We start from the raw sequence: 26,065 nt of genomic DNA on the forward strand, positions 1-26,065 counted from the left end.
AATAAGAAAAAAAAAACAATAAATGAGAGTTGGTGACCACTCTCAACGTGACTATGTTTTTTTTTTTTTTTTTAAAAAAAAATTTTTAAAACTTTTTTATTTTTAATTTTTTTGGTTTGGCCCACATTACAAGAAAAAAAAAATTCAATTATCTTACAAGACATGAGAGGATTTTTATTATTATTATTATTATTTTCTGTTAGCTAGTACAAAATGTACACTATTTATTAGATTCAAAAGTTCAATTTAATGCTTCCTTGGAAACCTTTTTACATTAAAAAAAAAGAAAAAAAAAAGAAACATAAACCATAATGTTTTAGTAAATATGTTTCATTAAAAAAACCTAATCTTTCACACACACAATTAAGGAAACATGTCATATTTCCTTACAACATTTCAAATCAATGAAATAGAAATTCCTTAAAAGGAAGGACCAGATATTATCCTAAATCAAATGAACCATGATTAGAGTTTAGAGAATGTCAATTTCTTTTTCATTCCTCGAAGGTCTATTCTCACACATTGCAATTTATACCAAACATTATCTTCCATAAGAAAGCCACAAATCATATATGCAAACACCATTATTTGTAACTAATTTAGAAAGCCATCAACATTTTCTCTACAACACTCACTGATTATTCTATGCACTCCTACAGATACAGCTTTTCAATGTTAACCACAACAGAGAACAACCTAGCTGACAACCAGACTGTCTAGTACAAGAAAGTAAGGTTTTCCGTCACATCGTGGCTCGTGTCGTTCAATTTGAAGGAAATAGCCCAGCTTAAAGAATCCAAGCACCGAGCCCGGTGATGCTTCAAGAGTTCCCTATCCCGGCAGTCTAGGGTTCAGGTGATCATTCTTCTGCATGGCATACAAAAACTTGGCAATCAGCTTCTATGCAGAACAATCAAAAGGTGTTCGGTGTAATGTAAGAGCTTCAATCAAAATGTTTTCATATATTGCACTATATGGCGTGGGTAGTTTGAAGAGAATGTGGTTGCAATGGAAGATTCGGTTTTTGTTCTTTTCTTTTTCAGTTGTTTGCGTAGAGAGAATGGAAATAGTTCGAGATATGCCTTACCTTCACCGGAAAGCTGTTCAAATCTAGCGACTATGTGTTTCCCATAGGTGTATTTCCTCAAAGCGGGAAGATGAACTTTGATTCGGCTCAGTAAAACTTCGCACTGCTTATCATTGCTAATATCGATAATCTTCTGAACCACATAATTTGCAAACTGATCCTTCATCATAGCCTACAGTGGGCAAGTTGAACAATGAGGCCGAGATGAAACCACAAATTGCATGAAAAAAAAAAAAAACACACTCGAGGAGAAGAGAAGAAAAAGATGAAGGGCTACAAGTCTCTTACTAGCAAACTGTCATTTCCGTCAGACTGGGCAAGAATCTCATCAATCAAGAGCTCCCGTTCGGCAGCATCACCGTGCTCCAAGCACTTTTCAATAACATTTGATGCGTATTTATGTTGACTCAACTGCACAACTTTCCCGCTCAACTTGCCAATAATCTGCTTTCTTTCGTGTGGTTTCCCCCTCTCCAAAACATGCTGCAGAATACAGTCAGTTCAAAAATACTTCATATCAGCAACAAACCCCGAAATCACCTTCAATTTTAGCTTGCTTAACCGACTTTGAGGTAAACTCATACCTTAATGTTGTCCTCACTCCAAATCCTATTTGAAGATACTCTACGATTTTTGAGAATATGTCTCTACTTATTTGCTAATTTTCGTATCTCTCAGACTTCTAGCAATTTTTGTTTTGTTTTTTCGTTATTGCTTTTCGTATCGTCCTTTGACATTATCTCCCGTGATTGTTGGATACATTGTTGAAAGCCAAGAAGCTTATAGTTTGATGCCATTTAAATTCAAAACAAACACACACCTGAGTGACATAATTGCCATATTGATCCTGGGCGAGAACATATGCGGATTCCAAGATTTCGTCCACTATACATTGACTTTGTGAGTCATCTGAACAGTGCTCCAACACTCTCTTTAGAAATCAATGCAGATAAGAGGAGTTAAATAGCATGCACAATAAGATAAAAAAACGTTTTCATTTTTTAAAAAATAGAGTAAATAAAAGCACCTGGATAACTCGGCAGCCATAGGGATGGGTAGACAGTGTAGCAACTTGGTCTTGGAAAGCAGATATAATAAATTCGATACTTTCTGTTGGAACACATTCAATGCATTTCTGTATGACATGATTTCCGTTTTGATCTCGTACACATGTCATCACATGCCCATCAAGTTCATGAACTAATTCGGTCTTCTGGTCAATATCAATTACTTCAAGGGCCTATGACGAAGAACCAACCAATCAAGAGCACCATAAGTGGAGTGCAATATTCAATATAAACTAATTAATAAGATCGAAGAAAGACGGGGCAGGTATTTTGATCAGAAGAGGATGGCGGGTATCTATTTGCGGGAACCCAAGGAGCAATTGGGGAAAATCCAAAAATGTAAAGTAATACCTTCTGAATAACACGGCAGCCATACATTTGCAAACTTAAAGGTAGCATCTTCCCTGTTAACTGGCAAGCCAGCTCCTTTCTTTGCTCGTGACTCCCGTGCTCAAAGAACTGAACCATTATGCACATATCAAACAGTTATAGACTATATGTATTGTGAAAGGAGATATCAAACTCGAAAAAATTCAGAACCTAAATGCCAACCTTCTGAATAACATAGTTCCCAAAGACGTCGGTCATTAGCTTTGAAGCATGTGGAAGAACTTCTGTGAAAACGGAAGCCTTCTCTTCAGCACTACAGCTCTCTAACTTCTGCTGTATGAATCGACTCCCATGTTGATCAACACTGAGGATAAATAAGTATTAAAGGTATTGCAGACGGCTTAGAAACGAATATCAGTTATCTTTGAGATCTGTGGCAAAGAAGTTTGGAACAGATTAACTACCTGAATTCAACAATTCGGCCAGCAATATCAGAGAGGTCAATTTTCCGAGCATTATTTGCTTTTAGTTCATCAAGAAATGAATGCTTTTTAGGTTCATTGAAGTTGTCAGATCCTCTTTGCCCTTGCCAACCAGAATAAACTCCAGCGTTTCTGCTAGATCCTTGCGAATATCTTCCTTCACTTCTCCTTCCAAAAGGAAATGCTCCTCCTATCGGGGATCCCGGCAGTACAGGACTACCAAGAGGAGATGCTGGAAACTGTGGCATGAACCCCAGGGCGGTAGGGCTTCCGTAGTAACTGTTATTAGATACTCCCATTTTCCTTGGACTTGGTGTGCTCAGACTTCCGTTATGATGAGGCTGAAATTTCTGATCACCAAAGTAAGAAGCAACAGTTGGGTCTTTTTGTGCAGCATATGGATCAGCGGGGCCTCCAACCAAACTTGAAGGAAAACGAACAAATTGTCCCGGAGCATTGAACGCATCGTCAACAGGATGCTGAAAGTACTGCATCTGGAAATGATCGGGGAGGGAAGGATGCATCATTAATCCATGCTGTCCATAAAATTTGTTTACATGCTGAAAATCACCCAACTGTTGAACGTCCCTAGTTGAAAGTCCACCCGTTTGACCACTAATGCTTTGTCCTGGATTGACATCGAACTGCATAGGAATACTATTATGAGACGGATATCCAGGCATGTAGGGAGGAAGAAATGTGGAACCCACCGCATAACCCCCCATGCTATATTGAGGACTGTATAAGCCAGATGAATTCAAGTTAGCATAATATGGGCTTCCCGGAGACATATAGGCAGTAGCAGCTGCGTATAATGGAGGTGCCAGTCCAGAAGCTTGTGGAACTGTTTGCACCTCAACTGAGGAGAAACGAGGGTGACTTTGGCCCTTTTCCAAACTATTGCGCATTTCATTCACTCCATGGACAGGTATTTGAACTTGTAGGCCACTAACTTGGTAACCCGTGTTTCGCTGAGAGTGAGGATGTTGTGGCACTGGTTCATTTTGGTTACTGGAACTTCCATCTTCCTTACTCTCCGCCATTGCAGGTTTCTTGGAAACACCCGACACTGTGCCACCACTTCTCAAGCGTCGATCACCACCTGTTTCTTTATTGTTTTCTCTAGAACATGGTTTTCCTAACGTTTCAAGATATGATGTCTCTCCAAAAGAGAGAATTGAAGAATTGTTAGCTGCAGCTGCACTATGCCCAGTTAAAGCTTCGTTACAAGAATCTGAACCCGTGTCAGGCAACTTCGGAATATCAAGAGAAAGATTTTCCAGGCCAAGTGCTTGAATATCACATTTCGTTGGTTCCTCCACAGCAACGTGGCCCGATAAACGAGACTGACTATAAAGTGGTGGAGTGCGTGCGAAATCATCCTATGAATAAATTTAGAAAAAACTAAAAACATCAGGAATTATGGAGAAATCTCAATTCACAAGGCACTTTAGACTGAGTAGTAAACACAATAATGCAAATATCTTAACTCTCATGGTTCTATAGACTAAGTTGCAAACAAAATGAAAATCATGGGAACACTATCAAATCCAAAGCTACTAATAGCACGTTCATGGTTCATATCCCCACTAGCCCACCCCAATAGGTAAAAAGAAACAAGGAAAAAAAAAAGACCAGAAACTTTCCCATTGATACAAAAAGCTTATATTTCAAAGAGACAAGGAACTGAGGAAGTAAGAAAATCTATCCGGGAGAAGAAATGCAGAAAAAATTAAACTAATTATATATGACTACTTCCCAGGCTTAAATATCCAAAAAAAAAAAAAAAAAAAAAAAATCTGTATTCCATGGAAAGTATCAAACATTAATAATTTCATTAAGCCTTGTCTGATGTAAGGGTTACATCAAACCATTGCCAGTTAAAGTTTTGAGAAGATAAAGTGCAATAGGGCAAATGAACATGGGATGCCAACAGGAAGATAAAAACGAGAAGTTAATAATAGTGGAGAAGCATTACTAAGTTCAATACCTGAATTAAATCAACCAAACTTTTACGCCGACCAATCAAAGTACCTATGTTCTGTCCAGTCAAATCTGCAGTTCTACTCTCTGACAAGTTATCTAAAGCATTCGGTGTTGAATTTTCATCCTCAGGCTCTTCGATATGAGTTGAAAGAGAGCCTCTAGGAAAGTGCACCAACCTATCGCCACTGTCACCAGAAGATGTGAATTTGTAGCTATCTTTCGTAGCCCCTACATGGTGTGCAAGATGCCTATTCTCCCTTGAGATTATAGGTGGAGGAAGCCTAGGGTTCAAGTTGACATTTGAAGAATAGTACGCGAAATATGATGGATCGGACCGTATTTGTTCCTCAGACTGACAGCTCAGTAGAGCACTGTCTAAATTCGTTGAACCTAAATCCCAACCTCCTGTTTGCTGATATATCAGGTTCCCGAATGCTGCAAATGAACCTTCCATACTAGGAGGCGCACTGCCACTACGATTAGGAACCTTGTTTCTGTTATCACCCTGAACTTTATGCCCTTTTAGGAGCAACCCCAACTCATCTACAGCCATTTCATTCATAGGCTGTGCATATGGCACATCATCCTTAGAAGAACCCCACTGCTCGGGTCTCCTACTCTCCACTATTCTCATGGGGTTTTCAGTTGCCATGCTGCTCAGCGAATACAAAACTTCCCTTCAGCAATATCAAATTTCTAGCCAAGGCCCTTCATCAACATCAGGTCGCCAGTGAGTCTGCAAAGAAGAATAACCGAGTTGATTAACACTTCCCTTAAAAATATAAAAGTAACAACCTGCAAATACAGAAACATGTGATAACTTGGGGCCTTCGGCTGTCAGACACAGATTATTAATTGCTACTCAGCAAATTCCCATTTACAAAAATCCAAAGCAGGAAAACCCACCATTCTTTTGTCCAACATCCTAAGTTACACAACATAAATACTAAATTTAGAGCTTCTTTATTACGCAGTAAATAACACCAAAACAATCCCAACAACACACCATATGTGCCGCTACCCACACTTTTCCAAATTCATAAGTATAATACAACAACAAAAAAGTCAAAAAAACAAACCATTCCCAGAAAGAACAGAATCCTTAAGCTTCCCAGAAGATAAACCTTACACCCCATGAAAAACACCAAAAAAATCAAAGGGATTTCATTTCTCCCCAGCCCAGAACTTAGCGAAATTCAAAACAAACCAACTTTCATAAGGCACCAACATGTATCCTTTTATCATACTAGTCACCACTGAAATAAACACCGCAAGCAAAAACCCCAAGACTTGACACGCAGAGCCAAAAGCAAGAACATTTAAGAGCAAAAAACAGAGCCAAAGAACAGAACATGAGATACAAGATCAAAGGGTAATCAAAGCAGCAAACTTTACTGCACAAACGATTGATTGCAGGGTCTTTCAAGGCCTCACCTCAGAAGCTGACGTCCCCCGACCAAAGTCTGAAGCTCGACGCCGCCTGCGACGATGGCCGATGATAATCAAGCCGTACGATCAATTCAATCCGTCAACAGATTTCCAGAGCCCAGCATAGAGAAGAATATGAAAGAGAAAGGGACAGAGCTTTCTTGTTTCTTTAGGAGAAGTAGACGACTAGAGAGAGAGAGGAGGAGAGAGAGTATAGAGATACAGCATACAGATGTCGCTTGCATAAACCACCATAGTGTAGACATTGGGTTCCAAATTATATGCTTTTTTATCCATAAATGAATTAAAAAACTTTTTTATTAATTACAGTTTTTTTTTGCTATGTAATTCCATTTTCATGATCCTCTTCTTTGTTGACTTTACTGTACTGGTAACGAATTTGGGTAATCATGAATTAGTGCTAGATTCTCATACACCTAATTCTCCTATCTCCCTTTGACAATATGGATAATGGCATGTTGGAATATCTTTAGATAGGATGAGGAAACAGCCAAACATTGAATGCAAATGTATGATCATGTTAGGCCAAATTTTATCGTTTTGATATATGTAATTTGATTGACTCATAAAGGTATTTAATTTAATATTACAACATTTTTCATTTTTATTTGTCTGTAATTAATGAATTGAGTTGACACTAAAATTAAATAATATTTATAAAAAAAAATGCGAAATGTTGTTTTTTAAAAATTTTGTATCACTTAACTTGCTTGACTTATAATTTTTTTTTGAATACTAGTATCTCTATTACTTTCTCAACCTATTGAAGCACAAGAGTCAGTATTAGGCTCAAACCCACCACCTCCGGTATAAATGGAAGGGTTTGATGCCACTGGACCTTTTGGTTGCTTGACTTATAATTAGTTTCATAGTTTTCATATTTATTGAGTGAGTTGACCATTGCTATAGCAAGTTAGTCAAATAAAGGTACATGCAAGTTCTTGTTAATATTGTATTAAAAAAAATGTTATGCATACAATATTGTTTAGAGCTGGTTGAGTTTTGGAACAAGTTTTTTTTCTTTCTTTCTTTCTTTTCTTTTTGGTTCATGGTGTATGTAAAATGTAAATAAAATGGAAATAAAAAATAATAATATATAAATTTGGGTGGTTCTAATCGTCCAGTAGACATGTCGCACCCGTTAAGCAACAAGTGTGCACACAATTGCCACTTTAATTTTTTTTTACAACTTAACTTCTCTCTCGTCTACGATATTAATTCATCCATCTTCCAACACACACACAACCCTCAAAAAACATACATTGACTCTTTAATTTATAAGTTAATTGTTGATTTAACCATTGACTACGGTAACATTTGAATATGAGTAATATCACATACTTCTAATATTCACCTCGTGGTTGGTAAGCTAATTCATAAATAATTAAATACTTAATGAAAATTAAAGAAAAAATATTACCATATTAGAACATGAACTTAGGAGAATAGGAGGGGAAAATAGTACTCCGTACTACGTATTATTCTTTTCAAATTTGATATATAATTTATAAGTTGTTCACACTTTACCACTTGCAACGTTACTTTGTGAATCAAATTCATACACAAAGTTTAACATTTACAGGAAAAATTATTGAGAGAAAATAATATATTTTAATTATTTAGTTTCCTGTTAGTTGTTACCCCTTTCTTCTTTACCCACTCCATCAAAACTGTTTCCTCATTGTAAGCAGTATCCAATAATATCATGATCATCGTACTGGCTGTCTAGTGTCTACATAGTATGGGATCTAGGGTTTTGAAAAAGATGAAATGTTATTATTATTATTATTATTTTTATTATTATTGATGAGTGATATGATGATGAAAATTTGTAGTCATTACTTAAAAGTATGAATTAAATAATTTTCATTTGTATTAAGAAAATATTGTATGACAGACTTAATCGAAAGTGAAGCGACAAGACTTTCACATGAGAATCATGTTTCGTCCATTCGACAAGTGTCCGGATAATTGTTGAAGTTAATAATGATTAGGAATTATGCTTGTGAATTGATGCGATTGTTGATCCTAAAAATGACGGGTAAGTACTATTGGTTGACAGTGTCAACTTTCAGAATTACTATGTATATAATGAGTGGGGTTATGTTTGGTGACACAAATCACCTACCTCAAACCATACGCTATTTAATACTATATACAGTTTTAAAGCACACTAATCTTGTCCCAAAAGATGGATTATTCTCCAATTCTAAGAACTATTCATGTCCCCTTGATAGAGCATTTAGTAGAATATAAATCATGATAATTAGTGACTAAATAGACAGGATCAAATATTGGTGCACACAAAAATCTGTCAACTCTTGACATAATCTTTACATTGTTGTTGTCCGGCGTTTCAAATCTTGGCCTCTTACTCTAAATATTGTTCCATCCCATGCATTAATATCAGGCTACCAAAAGTAATGTCAATCGTTATATTCTCGCTAATATCATCTCAGTCGAATCTGTAACACAAAATCTTTCGTTTAGTTCTTTTGTACAATGACGGTAAGAGAAGGTTAGTCAACAACAACAAAAACAATACTCCAATCCGTACTTAATTAGTACTGCATGCAATGCTAGAAGCAATAGTTGGCTTGTTCTACCTCCAGATATACATCTTGTCGAAGACTTATGAATCAAAGTTGGGTCGGCTCTTTGATGCATATTCATGAGGTTGGATGACGTTTTGACATAAATTTAGCATTCGGGATTCCAAATTTCCAATACTTTTAGATCCTTATGGTGAAATCAGGCATATCCTTTAAGAGGACATAGTCGGGGTAAATTTTTTTAGAGTTTATGTAATTTCAAAGCCTATCTAATGCTTTTTTTAAGAGAATAAACTATTCATAAAACTTGTATGAAACATATTTTAAATATGTGATATTTTTAAACAAAAATATATCATTTTTAATTTTTGTTAACTTATTTTTATTATGGTTTAATCGAATGAAATTAAGATTCTAAAAACATAATAAATGTGAATGAAGGTTATACCCCTCATTTATGTCCGTTTTTTCCGTTAAGTTTTTTTGTACATTATGCTATAAAAGTTGTACTACATAATATTTTGGACAAGTATACCCCTACCGTTATAACTTTCATTATCTTTTTCACTATTATTACTAAGCACATGCATCCACCATATATTTTCTTATCTTCTTCAATAATAATAATAATATATACACATTAAATATTAGAGTTATATGTTAGTTATTTTTTAAAATATAAATATCCAATTTATAAAAATATTTTACATTATTATTATTATTATTATTTAGTATATTAAAATTTAAATAAATTTAAAATTTTAATACAAAATACTAATATTTGGCACCTATTTTTTGCGCATCGCGCATAAGAAAAACTAGTATAAACTATAAATGTTGATGTAAAGATTAACATTACCATCGAGAGTGGGAATTATACCAAAAAGAGGAATTATTTCTTTTGTTTTTTTGGATGATTAAGAAATCTGCAACCATTAATCGAAAGTATACTTAAGGTAAATTATACTATTGTATAATAATTTACAAATTATAAAAAAGATAAATTGTATTAGAGAAATTTTGTACAATAGACTCGATTGAAATGATATTGACAAAATTTGAGTTCGTAATATTTTGATACGAAAATCATGTTTCGCTTATTCGTCTATCTAGTAAAGGCAAAAAAAAAAAAAAAAGGCGTATTGAAAGGCAGCATGGTGCACGGATGTGACAAATTTGGGACCGATCGATTCCGGACATTTTATGGTCAAATTATCTTTTAGAGCTTCAGCCATTTCGTCAGTATTATATTACTCCGTATTGTATTATGTTACAAACTCCTATTGGTTCCACTCCAAGTAATTTCACTTTTTTTATTTTTCATTTATAAATTATAATTTTTTCACAATTTTTTTTTTTTTTTGAGTACTAGCTCAGGCTCAAACCCACTCTCATCATCCATGTGGAAGTGTATACCGGGACATGGGTGCCACTAGACCACAAGGTCTTTGGCTACTACTTAATTATTAATCTCATTAAATTTGTATGGAGTATTATCTAACTTTTTAATTTAAAATATTCAAAATGTCTTTACATTTGTTTTGTATTAAATTTTATGGTTTAGTGTGTTAGAGCATTTGATACATTTTAAAGTTGAAGTAGTTAATTTATATAGTTATAAATGTATTTTTTTAATTAAAATATAAAGCACATTTTTGTATAGCAGTTAGATGTTTTTTTTTGGCACACGCTATCTAATATTGTTAAATTAATATGAATTTAGCCCAAGTCACCATCACTTTGTGCTCAATTGGTATCTCTGTGGTTCTCCTTGAGAGAAGGTCACAGAATAGAGAAATTATATAACATATACTACCTTGTAATAGAGTTAATAGTACTAAAAACAAAAATTAAATTACGCACAAATCACCCCCATAATGTTTGATCGGACCTCTAATCGTATAATTGCATAATCAATTCACTTACGATGTATTGAGTTATTCATTAACAATTAAGATAGACTAGTTGATTGCCACCTTAACATCTAATTTAGCCCGTATAGGTAACTCAGTTGGTTACTAGTTGTAAATTATGGACAATAACATATGAATTTGTCACCCATGAACCAAACAAGCTACCCGTACAGACAAAATATGACACGGGCAAAATATGACAGATCTGAGTATCTGATATTAAGGGGATGTGTATGTGTATGTTGCAATGAATGATATCTCACATCAAGCATTTATGACATAGCACCCCTTAAGCTGATTCAGAATGTCCACAACCTGCCTCCTCTTTAAGGTCATTTACATTGCTACCAACTGATGTCTAAAATGAATGCATGCAAAATACGCCCAGATCAAGTGGTTCAATAGAAATCTGAAGTTTTTTTCAGAACACTGACAAAACAGATTCTGATTTTCAAGAGATGAATTCTTTCTAAATTGCTGATACAAGCTGAAATAGGAACAGTGATGCCACTAACAACTAGTTAAAGTTATGTCAATGTTGGACAAACCTATCAATCCGGTTAACGCATTTACAGAGACAAGATTGATGCTGTTCTATCCCGAGAGAGCTTGTAAGCAGCTTAGCACGTAAAAGAGCAGAATACCTCGGCCACCAGTCTTTGAAGCTTAACAAGGAAATAGGAGGACAGCGGGATCCCTTTGCAACTTTCCATCAGACACGTCGAGCTTTTTCATCTTTCCCTCGCACCAGAATAACTGTTCCTTGGTAATTTTTTCCATTCTCAGAACCCTTGCCATGACTTTGACATCAATTAGGCCAAGCAACAAGTCAACATCTACTGGCGTGGTAGGCCATGATTGATTTTTCCAGTTCTTGGTTCTTTTACGCTGGTCCTTCAGTTTAATGGTTTTCTGCATATTAAAGGCAAATTAAAGATTAATCTAAAGAGAGTATCAAACTATGGCTGTGTGTAATATTCTTCTGTTAAAAGGTGCATTTTCCCACAAGACACTATGGTGAGAAGAAAGATGAGCAATTACTTTCTCGAGGGACGACTGTATCTGCTGAAGGGGTGTAGCCATTTGGTTCTGACCACCTAATAGTGCACGGATACCACCTGTTTTTTTCTTGTCCATTTTCAGGAATTGACGAAAAGTCAGAATCGAACTTTCAATTATTTTAATTAGTTCAGGTGCTAGAACTAGAAACTCTTCTTCTTCGCTCTTTTTCTGATCAGAACCTGGAATTTGCGCACGAGTTTGTTTAGCAAAATATGCAAGACGATTTTCAGAAATTTAAATATTCAGCAAACTTAAATCTCATATGGAAACAGAGTGAAAATATTTAACATCAGAACCTTGTTACGAATGAAGTTTTATACCTTGAACTTTAGGGACCTGAAGTAGTTTACTCAATGAATTCCTTGTACGGGCATAAATTTCTGGCCTCAAACCTTGGTCAAATGGTTCATTTTCAATAAACCTTTGTAGCAAAACCAGGAATTGCTGAAACTGCTGGGCGCTATGGTTGTAAGATGTGGCACTTTCAGGCTGGCAGGATATCTTCTGGCTCAACTGTGTGTACTGGCAGTGAAGTATCTCCCAAGTCAAGCATACTTGAGCTACATAAGCTGTTTCAAGATCATGGTAAGGGTCACTTCCTGACTGGTGCAGGTGCTCAGTTTCATCTTCGGGTTCGTCCATTTTCTTCAAGGAAAGACAACGAAAGGGTGATGCTAGCTTTTTAGACGCTGATTTTGGAGATGGAGTGGAAGGAACATGAGAACCTGCAACATTTTAATCTAAAATATTAAGACATGAAGGGCATTTCTCATCTTGAGATAAATTTAATGGAGTTAACTCTCGATAGTAGCCTTATAGGACCTTCATAATTTTAACTGGATTGTAAGTGGTTGTACAATTCAGAAACAATCTAATTTTCATCTCATAAAGTTCCTCTAGCTAATAGTAATTTGTCATTTTAATACAATGTATAAAATAATTGTAAAATTATTGATGATTTCCGCTCTTTTTTATGACAACTATAAGCAAAGAATTGTTGAAATCTTGACTGCATCTTAAGTTGTTCCAACTTTCTAGTACACACAAACAAACAATTAGAGATCACACAAGATGTAAAGCGGCATTCTATTTCACAATCATTTCAAATGAGCAACTAAAAGATGCATTCGAGAGTCGAGACATTAAAATGTTACCAAATTCACGCAGCTGCTGATCATGCAGTCGATCAAAAAATAGCATCCGTTCACAGTATTTGTCATATACAGCATCAAATCCAGACCAAAACTGTCTTCCTTCAGCTTCTACATCCCTCCATTGATTAAGGTTGCTCTCCGTGTCGTCTTGCTCTTCATCATCATCATCATCGTCTTCCTCCCCGTCCTCCGGGGATGCCTCTTCAGGAATCAAAACCATGAAACTGTTTCTTCTGAGTTCCTTCAACCTCCTCTTCACTTCATTCGTGATAAAATCATCGTCATCATCCTCCGCTTCAACATTGTTAGAATCAACCTGCGCTGGTTTACCCAATTCCTGACCGCCCTCATTCTTACGCTCTTCTGGATGAGGCACGGGTTTCTCATCAGTGCCAGTTTCTGGTTTCGGTTTGTGAGCTTTCCTGAACTTCTTAGCTTTCAAGAAATCCATCAAAAAATAATGATTCCCACAAGTGAGCTCAAGCCAATTCTCCTCTGATTTGACACAAAAATATCAAAACCTGCATTCAACAGAAAATACTAATTCCATGCTATCCTGATTAATCATAAATCAAACTCAAGATCATAAGCAATTACACCAAGGTCCAAGGACATCAGTTCTCATGCAAAACAAATTCCTTATCAAAGAATGGAAAGCTTCCACTATAAAATATAGTAAGCAAAAGATCTGTAGAATGTAGAGTTAGTGAGCATATGAGCTTACCATGTGCATACAGAAAGCTCTCCTTTCACATTCCAAGGAACTTCAATCAGACTCCATAATCTGCACATTTTCAAACAAAACACACAAAAAGTGAGCACTTTACAGAAAAAAAAAAAAAAAGAAGAAGCAAAGATCCATAGACCCATAAGAAAGTACATTCTTCATAAAGACACAACAAAAGCCCCCATCCCCACAGAGATTCAAGAATCACTTCCCAGTGAAGGAAGGAGTGGAATCTCATTGAAGCAAAAGGCAACGCCTTTACCCTCCATTCCTCCAAGATCTCACATTTCAGCCGCAAAGAGAAAAAACCAAGTGAGGGACGGAATAAACAGCAACCCCCCACAGATCAGATCACTTACCAGGATCAGCACTGGCTGAAACGAAATGGGAAACCCTAGAATGGGAGAGAAAATGGGGTGGAGCAAAGGAGGAGGCTTTCCAGAAAAATGAACTGTGGGCATGTGAATTTCTCTCTGGTTTTTGTTTTTTAGTTTTTTTTAGCAGTGCTACAGGTGCTCTGGGAGCAGTCGTGTTTTGGTTTGATTGATGATGGGGTTTAGCTTAAGAGGGGTGGTTTGATTAGAGTTGAGTATAGCACAGAACCCCAGAGGCAGAGGGACAGAGATGAGAGTGCATCGAGGGTTGGTTTGCTCTGTTTTGTGCAGAGAATATTGTCAGAAACACCACTCTCTTCACTGCTTTCCCCCATTGACGCTACAAAAAGCCGCGAAACTAGACGGGACTTTTTTGACTCTTTTGCATTTTGAGGATTCGTTCCCCCTCTTTTTACCATTCTGCCCCTCCCTCCCACTTTTGGATTCGCATTTTGGTGCTACGATTCTTTGAATTTTAGTTAGATTCAAAAGGAAAACATTGGAAAATAGTATTTGTAATCTCATTTTTTACTTTTAATTTTTATTATGATATATAAAATTTTGATGTAGATATTTGTATTAGAATTTAACCGAAATAAAAGTAGTTTATCAATATTCGTCATATCATGAAGTAAAATTTAAAAGGTAAGATTTGTGAACTCATATAGTAGAACTTGAAAATATTACTCTTACTTTCAAATTTTACTTTTAATTTTTATTCCTCACAAAATTTTAATATTGACATTTTCATTACTAGTAAAAGTTGATCTAGAAGTTTTTTTTTTTTTCTAATTACATTAACAGCTAATTACAAATTGTCCAATCTATTAAGTTAATTTAGAGTGCGATTTTATTGCAATATGATCAGGTGGCATTAATTTATGTGATTCTATTCTAAATTAGGATGAAAATTTTTCATTTTCTACGGTTAATTTTGAATAGGAGATTTTACCTTTTTCATTTTATAAGGGAAAAAAAAAAGTTTTGTGAGATATTACTGGAAGGCATGTTAACTTTCCACACAGAATAGATGAACACGTGTTTGAGCGCTGCAGATGCGTTGGCATAGTACAAAAGGTTGTGTACAACATCTGTTGTGTTACATTATGACGTACGAATTTATGACTTACAGGGAGTTTGGATGGAAAAAAGCCTATAATTAGTTAATTTGAAAATTTTTAAAATAATTACTCTCCTATTTCGGCCAGACTTTAATTACTAGTGAGTTTAACTATATGAACTCTCAATTTTTTTACTTTCTTACTTTCACTTTCTAACGTGACAAACACTTTCTAACGTGACAAAATATAATGTATCCTGTAAGTCTCAAGGTAACTTAAAAGTCCTAATAATATTTCTTTTACTTATTTTACTAATTGTATAAGTAATACTCTCTCTGTCACTAAAATTAAATGGTAAATGATTTCAATCAAGTCTCATGAGATCTAAAATGGGACTAAGAGAGTAAATAACTTCCCAACTGATATGAATACAAAATTATCAATTACAAAAATAGAGTGTACTAACACCGTTTTATCAATTACAAAAATACAGATTACGATAATCTCCTTCGACTGAGCACTTTCTTCAACAGTGCCTCGCGCCCAGGAAACGGGCTCGGTCTCCCACTTGGGGACCCGTCTACCCGCACCCGGTTTCCATCCGCATTACCAACATTGCCCTTGAGGGTTTCCCGAATCTCCAATCCTGCCACTCTCTCCCTCGGAAGAGACTCAGCGGTGGAGGAATCACTCGTCCTCGTCGCTCGGAGCCTCTCCCGCCGTCTCTCCCTCCTCCCCCTATCCGCTTCTTCTTCGCCGCCTTCCTTCTTCAGGCGGCGCAGTTTTGATTCCATACCTGTACGGTCGTTCCTGCCGTCGGAATCGGAATCGCCAACCCTAGGAATTCTGCCTCCTTTGGAAGTTCCGAGAAGGCTAAAATCAATTTTACTCCAGCCCGCCTCGTCATCGTTATCCCAGCCGAATCTCTGGCTGATTTCAAGCAACTCCGAGACCGCGCTCGGAGCTGTTGCCGACAATAAAACGTCGCCGTTCAGGACATTCTGAGCGAACTCCCACTCGATTCGGTCGTTGTAGACCGGGTCGTAGAGGACCTCGTCGGCCAGCTCCGCCCACTCCTCGAAGTCGCGCGCGCGGAGATTCTTCGACACCCACTTCAGGTAGCTGGACGGCAGCGTTCCCAGCATCTTGCCTTTGAATTTGCCGAAGTCGATGACCCGGTCCCGTGCCGGAATTGCCTTTCTAATTGCAACCGAACCATATTCAGCAGCGCGTCCGCCGCTGTGAACACACGAGAGCTGTAGCAATGGGGGAGAGGGACGGTGGAGAAACGAGTGGAAACGAAGGTTTGAGGGAAAATATACGACGTTCATGAGGATAGTGTTAATTTAGGCTGCAGATGTCAAACGAGTGATTCTGCTAATCGCCTCTTCGAATCGGATTCGGAGCCTTTCTTTGTGCAAATTCTTGATGGGCCAAATCTACAAAGCCTGCCAATGAGTCCATTAGTTATTATACGGTGGACCAGGGTCACAAAACGACGCCATTTCAATAAGCAAGAGAAAAGACTGTCATAAGTAATAATAGAGAGTTTATTACCGAAATATTCCCTCGACTATTGCGAAATTACCAATTTAGTACTTTGACAATTTTTCATACCCAATTAAGTCCATCGACTTTGAAAATTTTAACCAATTTGGTCCTCCGTTTATTTTGCCGTTAAACATCAATTAAAATCGGGACCAAATTGATAATTTGCTATAGTCAAGGGACCAAATTGATAAATTTACTATAGTCAATGGACCATTTCAGTGAAAAATTAATTACCAATTTGGTCCGTTGACTATAGAAAAATTACCAATTTGGTCCATTGACTATAGCAAAATTATCAATTTGGTCCCGATTTAACGGATGTTTAACGACAAAATAAACGGAGGACCAGATTGGTTAAAATTTTCAAAGTCGAGGTACTTAATTGGTCACAAAAAATTGTTGAGAACCAAATTGGTAATTAAACAATAGTCGAGGACCATTTCGGTAATAAACTCTAATAATAGAGCTTCGTAACTTATATTACAATTCATTTCAAAAGATATTACATTACATTTGCTTTTATAATATTGAATGAAATTGCAATTATATCGAAAAGAAACTACAGTTGTGTTGAAATGAAACTGTAGTGCACATAAATTGATATTGAATAACAGTTTCATATTTTTTGGTATATATTGTTCAATGAAATTGTATTTATATCGAAATGATATTGTAATTGTGTTTGAAATAAACTGTTGTGTATTATAAAAGAAACTATAGTTGTATTAAAAGGAAACTGGATAATAGATTCACATATTTGGGTGTATAATATCGAATGAAACTGCAATCATATCAAAAAAGAACTGCAGTTATGTTGAAAATGAATTGCAGTTGTGTTGAAAGGAAACGGCAGTTGTGCGGGACGGATGTCGTTTCAACCGTTTGTTTATATTAATCAAAACAACGTCGCTTTAATGCACGGTCCACAATAAACTTTGCGTGAGTCCATGACCACGATTCTGTTCGCAACTCCGGCAAATTTTACTATAGACTATGGTACACAAAGCATTGTGAACCATACTCCAAAATAGAGGTATAAATGTGCCGAGTCGAGTTCAAGCCTAGGGTGGCTCGAGCTCGAGCTCGATCTTGAGCTCAAATTTGAGCTTGAATTTGAGCTCGAGTTCTGGCTCGAACTTGAGCTCGAGTTCAGGCTCGAACTTGAGTTTGAGTTTGATTTTGAACTTGAATTTAACTTGTTTAATTTTAAATTCATGTTTCAATTAAAAATAAACTATAATATATATATATATGTTTCGTGAGCGACTCGATGAGCCACAAACCTAAGACGTAAGAGCTTGAGCTCAGCTTGATTATTAAACAAACCATTCAAACTTGATTCGATATCGAATTTGACCGAGCTGTTCGGCTCATTTACACTGCTAGTCCAAAACGATGTCGTTTCTTTAAATAAAAATAAACGACATCTGTTTTGCGTAATTAACTTTGTTTGTATAACATATTTAGTTTTATTTTATATACATTATAGTTTTATTTTAGCACAATAACAATTTTATTTTATTTCAACTACAATTTCATTTGACATTATATATGCAATGATCTTTTACAATAAGACATGTTATTGAATTTCTTTTTATACATATTATAGTCTTATTACAATACCAGTAATATGAAGCATTTATTTTAACCAATAATTACATTAATATTTTGTTTAGTTCCGGTTGAGGGCCTAATTTTATTGATTTGTATTAGATTTGTAGGTAGATAGACGTAGATGTTGAATAATGTTCTTTCTTTCCAAAATATACACTGTATTATTTTATGTTCTATGCGACATTTGGATCAATAATTAGGTACGGAGGAGAGTGAGGACAAAAAATATCATAAACAAATGAAGTAATGAACAAAATACGGAGTATCACTGAATCACGTTGCACATGGAAGGATCAGACACGCATACGTCTACGTCAGTACTGCTGCCCTGCTACCGTGACGTGTCGTAGGCAGTCTCGCTAACGTGTGTCATTCTCATTGGTTGTCCAAAAATAATTAGCAACCCAGCAACACATCAGAAATCTACTCCCCAAATTGCCCCGCTGGCAAGTTGTAAAGGAACAGAGCGATATCATTACTCAACTCCATACAACTACCTCTGTCTCAATTCCACCGGTCTCCAAATCTCGGAAGGTAGGTGCTCGCCTCCGATCGAATCGTGGAGATTTCCGTTTAGTTCCGGCGATATCACCGTCCGTCACAATGCCGTCGGCGTTCGGAGGTCCTCTGACCACGTTCGAGGATTCTGAAAAGGAAAGCGAGTATGGATACGTCAGGAAGGTTCGCATCTTCGCTTGGATAGTTTGATCCGTAGCTAGTATCTATCCAAATTTCGTTGTTGTTCCGTTTCGTTTCATACTTTCAGTCTTCCGAGTAGTTATTTGACTTTACGTGTTTAAATCGGGAGCCTGCCACTTATTTGCACACGATTAGAATAGCTTTCGTTTGATTGAGTGTTTGGCCGTGTATGTTTTCTCTGCGATTAGAATTAGACATTATGAATCTCTTCCATGTGCTTGATTATAGGATTTTTGCTCGTTGTTTAAATTTAATGCAACTTCGAGATGCTTGGCTTTTGGCTTTCAAATTTAATTCTCCCAAACTTGTCAATGAGTTCATTCTTATGCAGTGAAGTTATGGTTATCTGTTGTTATATATATGTGTGTAGTGGTCACCATACAGTGGAGTTTTTGCATTTGGAAATGTAGAACATGATGCCACTAAACTCTCTCAAAAAAGTAGTTTGAAGCAGCTAGGCTCTTTACTTTTTCCATTTGATAAGTGCAACTGTGCCTTTTTATTTATTTCTTTATTAATTTTTAAAGTATTTTTTATTTTATGCAACTTATTGTTCACATCACTTCCACTCTAGCTTGACTCGATGGTTGAAATACTATGTCTACTATATTCTTCCTTTAAGTTTGTTGAAGGTGACTATGTTCAGTTGCTATAGTTCTTTGAACTCACAATATTGCCTGCCTTTTGGCTTTCTTTTCTTACAGGTATCTGGTCCAGTCGTCGTTGCTGATGGTATGGCAGGGGCTGCTATGTATGAGCTTGTTCGTGTTGGACATGACAATCTTATTGGGGAAATCATCCGGTTGGAAGGAGATTCTGCTACAATTCAGGGTATATTTTTCTTAATCACATTCTTTCATGCCATCGATGTATCTTCTCTCTTCATACTACTACTAACTTTTACTTCCATTGGCTCTTTGCCCCTTCCCTTTACCTGTGCTACCTTTTGAAAGTGGGGATGTGGGTGGTGGTATCAGAATTAAGCTCACATGGATAAATTTGTCACTGCTACTAAAAATGGTCATTCCTTTCTGAAAAAAAATAAACGACTGTTATAGTTGCTTACTAGTGGTCCTATAATAAAATATTAAATTATTAATGAAGAATCAAGAATTACAGAGGGCATTCCTTTCTGAAAAAAAAAAAAATAAACGACTGTTATAGTTGCTTACTAGTGGTCCTGTAATAAAATATTAAATTATTAATGAAGAATCAAGAACTAGAGAGGGCTTTGGTAACATGTGATGGAGGATATAACATTGAAAAGATTGTTGAAAATATCTTTTTTCATGCAGTCTATGAAGAAACAGCTGGCCTTATGGTCAATGACCCTGTTCTACGTACACGCAAGGTGAGAGCATACTTCTGTTCTCTTGATTAATCTTTAGCCTTCTGTCTGGACTACATGATCTGGACAATTAATTTTCCATATTTTTATTTTTGAAATAACAGCCATTGTCAGTGGAGCTGGGTCCTGGAATATTGGGGAACATCTTTGATGGTATTCAGGTTCGTTACATTCTGCTTATATTTTTCTCTTTAAGCTTGCTTAAGAATAGTAGCTACAGATTTGTTTCATTTATGGTCTCTTCATGAAGCCACTATGTGATGATTGCCCATTTTTCATATGAATATTCAATACAGAGGCCATTGAAAACAATTGCGATAAAGTCTGGTGATGTCTATATCCCCCGTGGTGTTTCTGTTCCTGCCCTTGATAAAGACATCCCTTGGGAATTTCAACCTAAGAAATTAGGTATATATGGAGCATTGCATTTTACCCAATTATGGATGTAAAAAGGATTTATTTGGATTGGGTATTCATAATTGCAGGTGAAGGAGACCTATTAACAGGCGGAGACCTATATGCAGTAAGTATGATGCAAGCCAAGTTTACTTAAAGATATTTGAAAAATGCTTGTGCAAAATCCTGCTTGACTTCCTATCATCCACTTTCACATTTTTAAATAACGGTTTTATTTTGTTTTCCTTTGCAGACTGTCATCGAGAACAGTTTAATGCAACATCATGTTGCACTTCCTCCAGATGCAATGGGAAAGATTACTTATATTGCACCAGCTGGCCAATACTCACTGAAGGTTTGCGTTTGCCTTTCAAACTCAAACTGTTTTGGCATGTCATATTTCTTGTAACTTGTCAGTTTAGAATCTTTACAACGTTATTTGTCATGTTTTGTGCTTTCTGGCTCATTAAAAAGAATGAAGTGACATGTATACCCCACCCAAAAGTAACTATGAAAAAAATGTTGTTTCTCATTGTTATGCATCCATTAACCATAATATGATGTGGTTTCTTACCCTGTTCACATTGCCTATGCAGGACACTGTTCTCGAACTTGAGTTTCAAGGTGTCAAAAAGCAGTATACTATGCTTCAGGTTATTAAATGTCTTGATTCTGAATTTACTTAGTATGCTGGTTGTATGCTGTGCTATTACCTCAAATCAAGAGCAGTTGTACATTAACTTTCCTCTTGTAGACTTGGCCTGTACGTACACCCAGGCCCGTTGCAGTGAAGCTAGCTGCTGACACCCCTCTTCTTACCGGGCAGGTAATGACTATCTATATTATTATCTTTAATTTAATTCCACTCTACAAATTATTGATTCCAGGATTTTCTGTTCACTTGGCTTTATTTATTTATTATCAGCGTGTTCTTGATGCCCTATTCCCTTCGGTGCTTGGGGGTACTTGTGCAATACCTGGTGCTTTTGGGTGTGGAAAAACAGTGATTAGCCAGGCTCTTTCCAAGGTTAGTCCTATGTATTTATATTTTTTGATGCCCCCCCACCCTCCCCAAGCCCCTCCTAGAAAAACACAGAAAAGAAAGGAGGAAACCCAATAAAAGGAGAAAGAAAAGAAAATTGTATAAAAATTCATGTTCCTTCTTGAGCTGCTCTCTGATTTCATTCATTTCCATTGATACATGAATGCAGTATTCTAACTCAGACACTGTCGTTTATGTTGGTTGTGGAGAAAGAGGAAATGAAATGGCAGAGGTATGCAACTTGTCTTCTGGTCTTAGATTTTACTTTCATCATTCACTTGGAGTTCTTTGAGCTGAGTCCTTGAGTGCAGGTCCTGATGGATTTCCCTCAATTAACAATGACACTGCCAGATGGTCGTGAGGAATCTGTGATGAAACGTACTACACTTGTTGCCAATACTTCTAACATGCCTGTGGCTGCTCGTGAAGCTTCAATTTATACAGGTGCATTTAGTTACTCATTAGTCATCTTAAATTCATGTTTTATGTACATGGTCTTGGTTTAGTTCATCAAATTATTTGTCAGTTGCAATTATTTGCTACAAGCTTGATTGTATTGATTCATTCCCAAACTATATACCAAAACACGTTTTCCTCTCACCAATGGATGGAAGTTAGTATATAGAGTCTTCTTTTTGTCCACTTTAAAATATAAGACCTTTAACACTTGAAGATGGTTGCTTATTATATAATTCTTCCAGTGAATTTTATTTAGATGTTACATTTTCTTAATATTTATGCAAATATGTGGTAATCCTTTTAGGTTCTTAATGCCAGTTGCTGCATGAATGCTTTTTCAGGAATTACTATAGCTGAATATTTCAGAGACATGGGCTACAACGTTAGTATGATGGCTGATTCTACTTCTCGTTGGGCAGAAGCATTGCGTGAAATTTCTGGTCGACTGGTGAGTTATTCCCAAATTTGCTATATATTTATATTGTTTGAAGACAGGGACTTTACACCATATTACCAACTTGGGCATTTGCTTGAAAATAGTCAATAACTCTGAGCAGTCCCAAATGAGGAGCTATTTAAAATTCTCCATTTTCATTATAGTAGCTCAGTTCAGCAGTTCTTGGTTATGCATGCTAACCTATATGGTAGAGTTTCTAGCCTAAGCTAAAATTTATATGAATTAGAGTTGCCTTAGTTTTTGGGACCATCCACATAGTTAGTAAGAAAAAAGAATTATTGAGAACTAGTGATTGCTAACCGATTGTTGTAGACTTCAACCTATCTTGAATACATGCATTGTTTTTCTTCTACAGGCCGAAATGCCTGCAGATAGTGGTTACCCTGCATATCTGGCAGCACGTTTGGCATCTTTCTATGAGCGTGCGGGTAAAGTTAAATGTCTTGGTGGACCAGAAAGAACTGGGAGTGTCACCATTGTTGGTGCCGTTTCTCCTCCAGGAGGAGATTTCTCAGATCCTGTTACATCTGCTACCCTTGGTATTGTTCAGGTAAACACAAATACAGAGTCTTCTAATTTTTGGAATATGGCTCCTTGTACTTACTTGATTTGTTTCAGGTTTTCTGGGGTTTGGACAAGAAATTGGCACAAAGGAAGCATTTTCCTTCTGTAAATTGGTTGATTTCCTACTCAAAGTACTCGGGGGTGCGTCTTGCTGTCTTTATCTTTGTTCTTAATGTGTTGAGTCTGCAAAACTAAGTTAGTCTTTTTGCTTGGATCACTTTGCGTATCGAGAAACAGTGCTTTAAAACCATTGTATCCCCAGGCATTGGAGTCCTTTTATGAGAAGTTTGATCCTGATTTCATTGACATAAGAACAAAGGCTCGTGAAGTGCTGCAGAGGGAAGATGACCTAAATGAAATTGTGCAAGTAGGTGATCTTGCTTGTGTTCGTTCATTTTTCTCCTTTATGTAATCCAGGACTGTCAAGTTAGGCTTGTAGTCTGCCTGATGGCCCTGACATTGGTTGATGTCGCACCAATTATTTAAGCATATGATGAAAACTGTGCCTTGGTTTGTTTTATTGTGTGGGTTCATCATAAGTGGTAAAGAACTGAGTCCAAAGTTTACATTCTATTTTTCTTATTGCAGCTTGTTGGAAAGGATGCTCTAGCTGAAACAGATAAAATTACCCTTGAAACTGCCAAACTTTTGAGGGAGGACTACCTTGCACAAAATGCTTTTACACCGTGAGTCCTTATGACAGCATATGTGAGGGTTTTACTTCTTATCAGTCTCAGGATTGCTATACTGACCACTGTGTTATTATTGACAGATACGACAAGTTCTGCCCATTCTACAAATCTGTTTGGATGTTACGTAACATTATCCATTTCTACAACTTGGCCAATCAGGTTAATTGAAGTTACTACCTTGTTCAATCACGTTGTCTTGAGTCTGGTTCTTATTGTTGGGCAAAGCCTTTGTAGGTATAGATGTGGTCATTTCTAGCATTGTTTTCACCTTGATTGAGGATTTCTGGTTCCACATAGTACATAATATTCTCAGGAAAATTTTGGAGGATGATATAAATCAAATATACATTGCAAGAAAATTATAAGAATTCCAATCAGTTTTTGTTTATACTAACATTTTATGTGGCCTTTTATGCAGGCCGTTGAGCGTGGAGCTGGTATGGATGGCCAGAAGATTACTTATAGTTTGATTAAGCATCGCCTGGGAGATCTGTTCTACCGTTTAGTGTAAGTAATATTTCAGCCAAGGGCACAGCCTTAATGCAGTATGTTTGTAGCATTTGTTGCTGATCCAATCAACTCCCCTATTTCTCATTCCCTTTACTTTTTACCGAGCAGGTCCCAGAAATTCGAGGATCCTGCCGAAGGAGAAGATGTTTTGATTGGCAAGTTCAAAAAGCTTCATGATGACTTGATTGCTGGCTTCCGCAACCTTGAGGATGAAACTCGATGACCGTTTTAGCATGCATAGATTATCCACTCAGCGCATTGAGCAGAAATGTGGGTTTTGTTTGTATTTTATTTATATATAAGATCAATCCAGTTTGGCATTTTATTGCACGTTTAGCCCAGCAGCCCGAGTGGGAAATCGATAAGGAACGCCGAAGCACTGCGATTTTTTGTTCTATAATTTGCGTAATATTTGGTGTGCAGTTTGGGGAGTCTTCTTAGTTGAGTTGGCATAAATAAGTGGGGTCATAATATTTATTCTTCTATGCCCTTCGCCCATTGACTACGATCAAGAATAAAGCTGGTAATTGACACTTATGTGGCCAATAAGTCTGTCGTGACATTTTAATATCTTCATTTTTTAATTATTATTATTATTATTACTATTATTATTATTATTATTATTATTATTATTTGCATTGAGAGTTGGGACAACGTTGCTTTCCTGTAATCTGATATGCTAAATTGTTAAATTTGCACTTTGTCAGCACGGAATAACTTTGAAAGATCCCAAGTAATACATTGATATTGTCCCTGATAGATGAACTTTATGTGATTGGATTAGTCCGCCACTTCGCCAGAACATAAAGGAAAGTTCACACATTTTGTTCCAATTTTTTAAAGACAAGTCATTGATTTAATCGTGGTTATAACTAATAAGTCAAATAATGATTTAGTTCTTATATTTTTGACGTGAAGCAAGATAGGTAATAAAATGCAAATTAAAGAAAAAGGGTGAAATTTATTTTCACCAAAAAAAATGACCATTAAATTTTTTTAATTAAGTGTATTCATTATGGTGAATTTTTTAATTAGGTGCATAAATTAAAATAATAGATGCATGTAATTTGTATCACATTTGTTTATGACGTTCAGTTGTTCGACCAATTTCCTTCTTTCAGAAGGACCACTCCTGACAATAGTTGGTAGAAAATTGAACGATATGACTAAATGTAATACAAATTACATAATTATGTATCTAATTAAAAAATTTTAATAGTCAAAAATCAAATATGATTCATGTTATCATGTATAATAATCATTGGAACAAAAATGAAATTTGTGCATCTAAAAATGTCCGATCTTTTTTGTATGTGTAAAAACTCTCGTGTTATTTATTTTTGTTTAACCAAATCACTTATTACTTTAACAAATCGGTTAATTGTAACACTTTTGAGTAAAAAAACACCAACTAACATTTATTACTTGCTCCCTGTAAAAAGATTGACTACTGTGTTTTATATTAATATATTATATGGTATAACGCTGG

At 36.2% G+C, this 26,065-nt stretch overlaps 4 protein-coding genes across 5 annotated transcripts; 1 reads left to right on the forward strand and 3 right to left on the reverse strand.

Moving 5' to 3' along the window:
* Positions 1-471: 471 nt before the first annotated feature.
* On the reverse strand, positions 472-6,624 carry LOC116006496 (pumilio homolog 5). 2 transcript variants are annotated; one of them, XM_031246901.1, is made up of 10 exons: positions 6,387-6,623; positions 4,957-5,688; positions 2,949-4,348; positions 2,707-2,848; positions 2,506-2,613; positions 2,115-2,327; positions 1,908-2,018; positions 1,376-1,570; positions 1,088-1,259; positions 472-867 (listed from the first exon to the last, which is right to left on the reverse strand). In XM_031246901.1, the coding sequence occupies exons 2-10, from the start codon at positions 5,602-5,604 to the stop codon at positions 860-862; spliced, it is 2,997 nt and encodes a 998-aa protein (XP_031102761.1). In that variant the 5' UTR covers positions 5,605-5,688; positions 6,387-6,623; the 3' UTR covers positions 472-859. The 2 variants fall into 2 exon arrangements, with proteins under 2 accessions (XP_031102761.1, XP_031102769.1); XM_031246909.1 differs by lacking the exon at positions 2,506-2,613 and having other exon boundaries at positions 6,387-6,624.
* A 4,547-nt stretch (positions 6,625-11,171) lies between these two features.
* On the reverse strand, positions 11,172-14,500 carry LOC116010684. Its single transcript, XM_031250183.1, has 6 exons — positions 14,169-14,500; positions 13,807-13,866; positions 13,083-13,603; positions 12,249-12,653; positions 11,908-12,107; positions 11,172-11,778 (listed from the first exon to the last, which is right to left on the reverse strand). The coding sequence occupies exons 3-6, from the start codon at positions 13,531-13,533 to the stop codon at positions 11,533-11,535; spliced, it is 1,302 nt and encodes a 433-aa protein (XP_031106043.1). The 5' UTR covers positions 13,534-13,603; positions 13,807-13,866; positions 14,169-14,500; the 3' UTR covers positions 11,172-11,532.
* A 1,134-nt stretch (positions 14,501-15,634) lies between these two features.
* LOC116008628 lies at positions 15,635-16,673 on the reverse strand. The gene has a single exon (XM_031248698.1). The coding sequence runs from the start codon at positions 16,573-16,575 to the stop codon at positions 15,739-15,741; it is 837 nt and encodes a 278-aa protein (XP_031104558.1). The 5' UTR covers positions 16,576-16,673; the 3' UTR covers positions 15,635-15,738.
* Positions 16,674-18,866: 2,193 nt separating this feature from the next.
* LOC116010325 (V-type proton ATPase catalytic subunit A-like) lies at positions 18,867-25,181 on the forward strand. Its single transcript, XM_031249679.1, has 20 exons — positions 18,867-19,090; positions 19,813-19,939; positions 20,404-20,459; positions 20,561-20,617; positions 20,753-20,864; positions 20,942-20,979; positions 21,106-21,207; positions 21,449-21,505; positions 21,607-21,678; positions 21,778-21,879; positions 22,064-22,126; positions 22,206-22,338; positions 22,695-22,801; positions 23,166-23,360; positions 23,429-23,515; positions 23,637-23,741; positions 23,963-24,060; positions 24,147-24,225; positions 24,485-24,573; positions 24,685-25,181. Exons 1-20 carry the CDS (start codon positions 19,013-19,015, stop codon positions 24,797-24,799), a joined length of 1,872 nt encoding a protein of 623 aa, XP_031105539.1. The 5' UTR covers positions 18,867-19,012; the 3' UTR covers positions 24,800-25,181.
* Positions 25,182-26,065: the final 884 nt, after the last annotated feature.

Source organism: Ipomoea triloba, chromosome 2 (genome assembly GCF_003576645.1).
Source record: "Ipomoea triloba cultivar NCNSP0323 chromosome 2, ASM357664v1".
NCBI lineage: Eukaryota > Viridiplantae > Streptophyta > Magnoliopsida > Solanales > Convolvulaceae > Ipomoea > Ipomoea triloba.

Excerpts from the sequence above, each read along its gene's own strand:
- LOC116006496 (XM_031246901.1), bottom strand. The coding sequence starts at position 5,604 with ATGGCAACTGAAAACCCCATGAGAATAGTGGAGAGTAGGAGACCCGAG. Across the intron at positions 2,614-2,706 it reads GGAACTATGTTATTCAGAAG|TTCTTTGAGCACGGGAGTCA; the intron begins GTTGGCATTTAG and ends ATAATGGTTCAG. Across the intron at positions 1,571-1,907 it reads ATGGCAATTATGTCACTCAG|CATGTTTTGGAGAGGGGGAA; the intron begins GTGTGTGTTTGT and ends TGTATTCTGCAG.
- LOC116010684 (XM_031250183.1), bottom strand. The coding sequence starts at position 13,533 with ATGGATTTCTTGAAAGCTAAGAAGTTCAGGAAAGCTCACAAACCGAAA. Across the intron at positions 12,654-13,082 it reads TCAGCAGCTGCGTGAATTTG|GTTCTCATGTTCCTTCCACT; the intron begins GTAACATTTTAA and ends AAAATGTTGCAG. Across the intron at positions 11,779-11,907 it reads TACAGTCGTCCCTCGAGAAA|AAAACCATTAAACTGAAGGA; the intron begins GTAATTGCTCAT and ends TTTAATATGCAG.
- LOC116008628 (XM_031248698.1), bottom strand. The coding sequence starts at position 16,575 with ATGAACGTCGTATATTTTCCCTCAAACCTTCGTTTCCACTCGTTTCTC.
- LOC116010325 (XM_031249679.1), top strand. The coding sequence starts at position 19,013 with ATGCCGTCGGCGTTCGGAGGTCCTCTGACCACGTTCGAGGATTCTGAA. Across the intron at positions 22,127-22,205 it reads GAGGAAATGAAATGGCAGAG|GTCCTGATGGATTTCCCTCA; the intron begins GTATGCAACTTG and ends CCTTGAGTGCAG. Across the intron at positions 24,061-24,146 it reads GCACAAAATGCTTTTACACC|ATACGACAAGTTCTGCCCAT; the intron begins GTGAGTCCTTAT and ends TATTATTGACAG.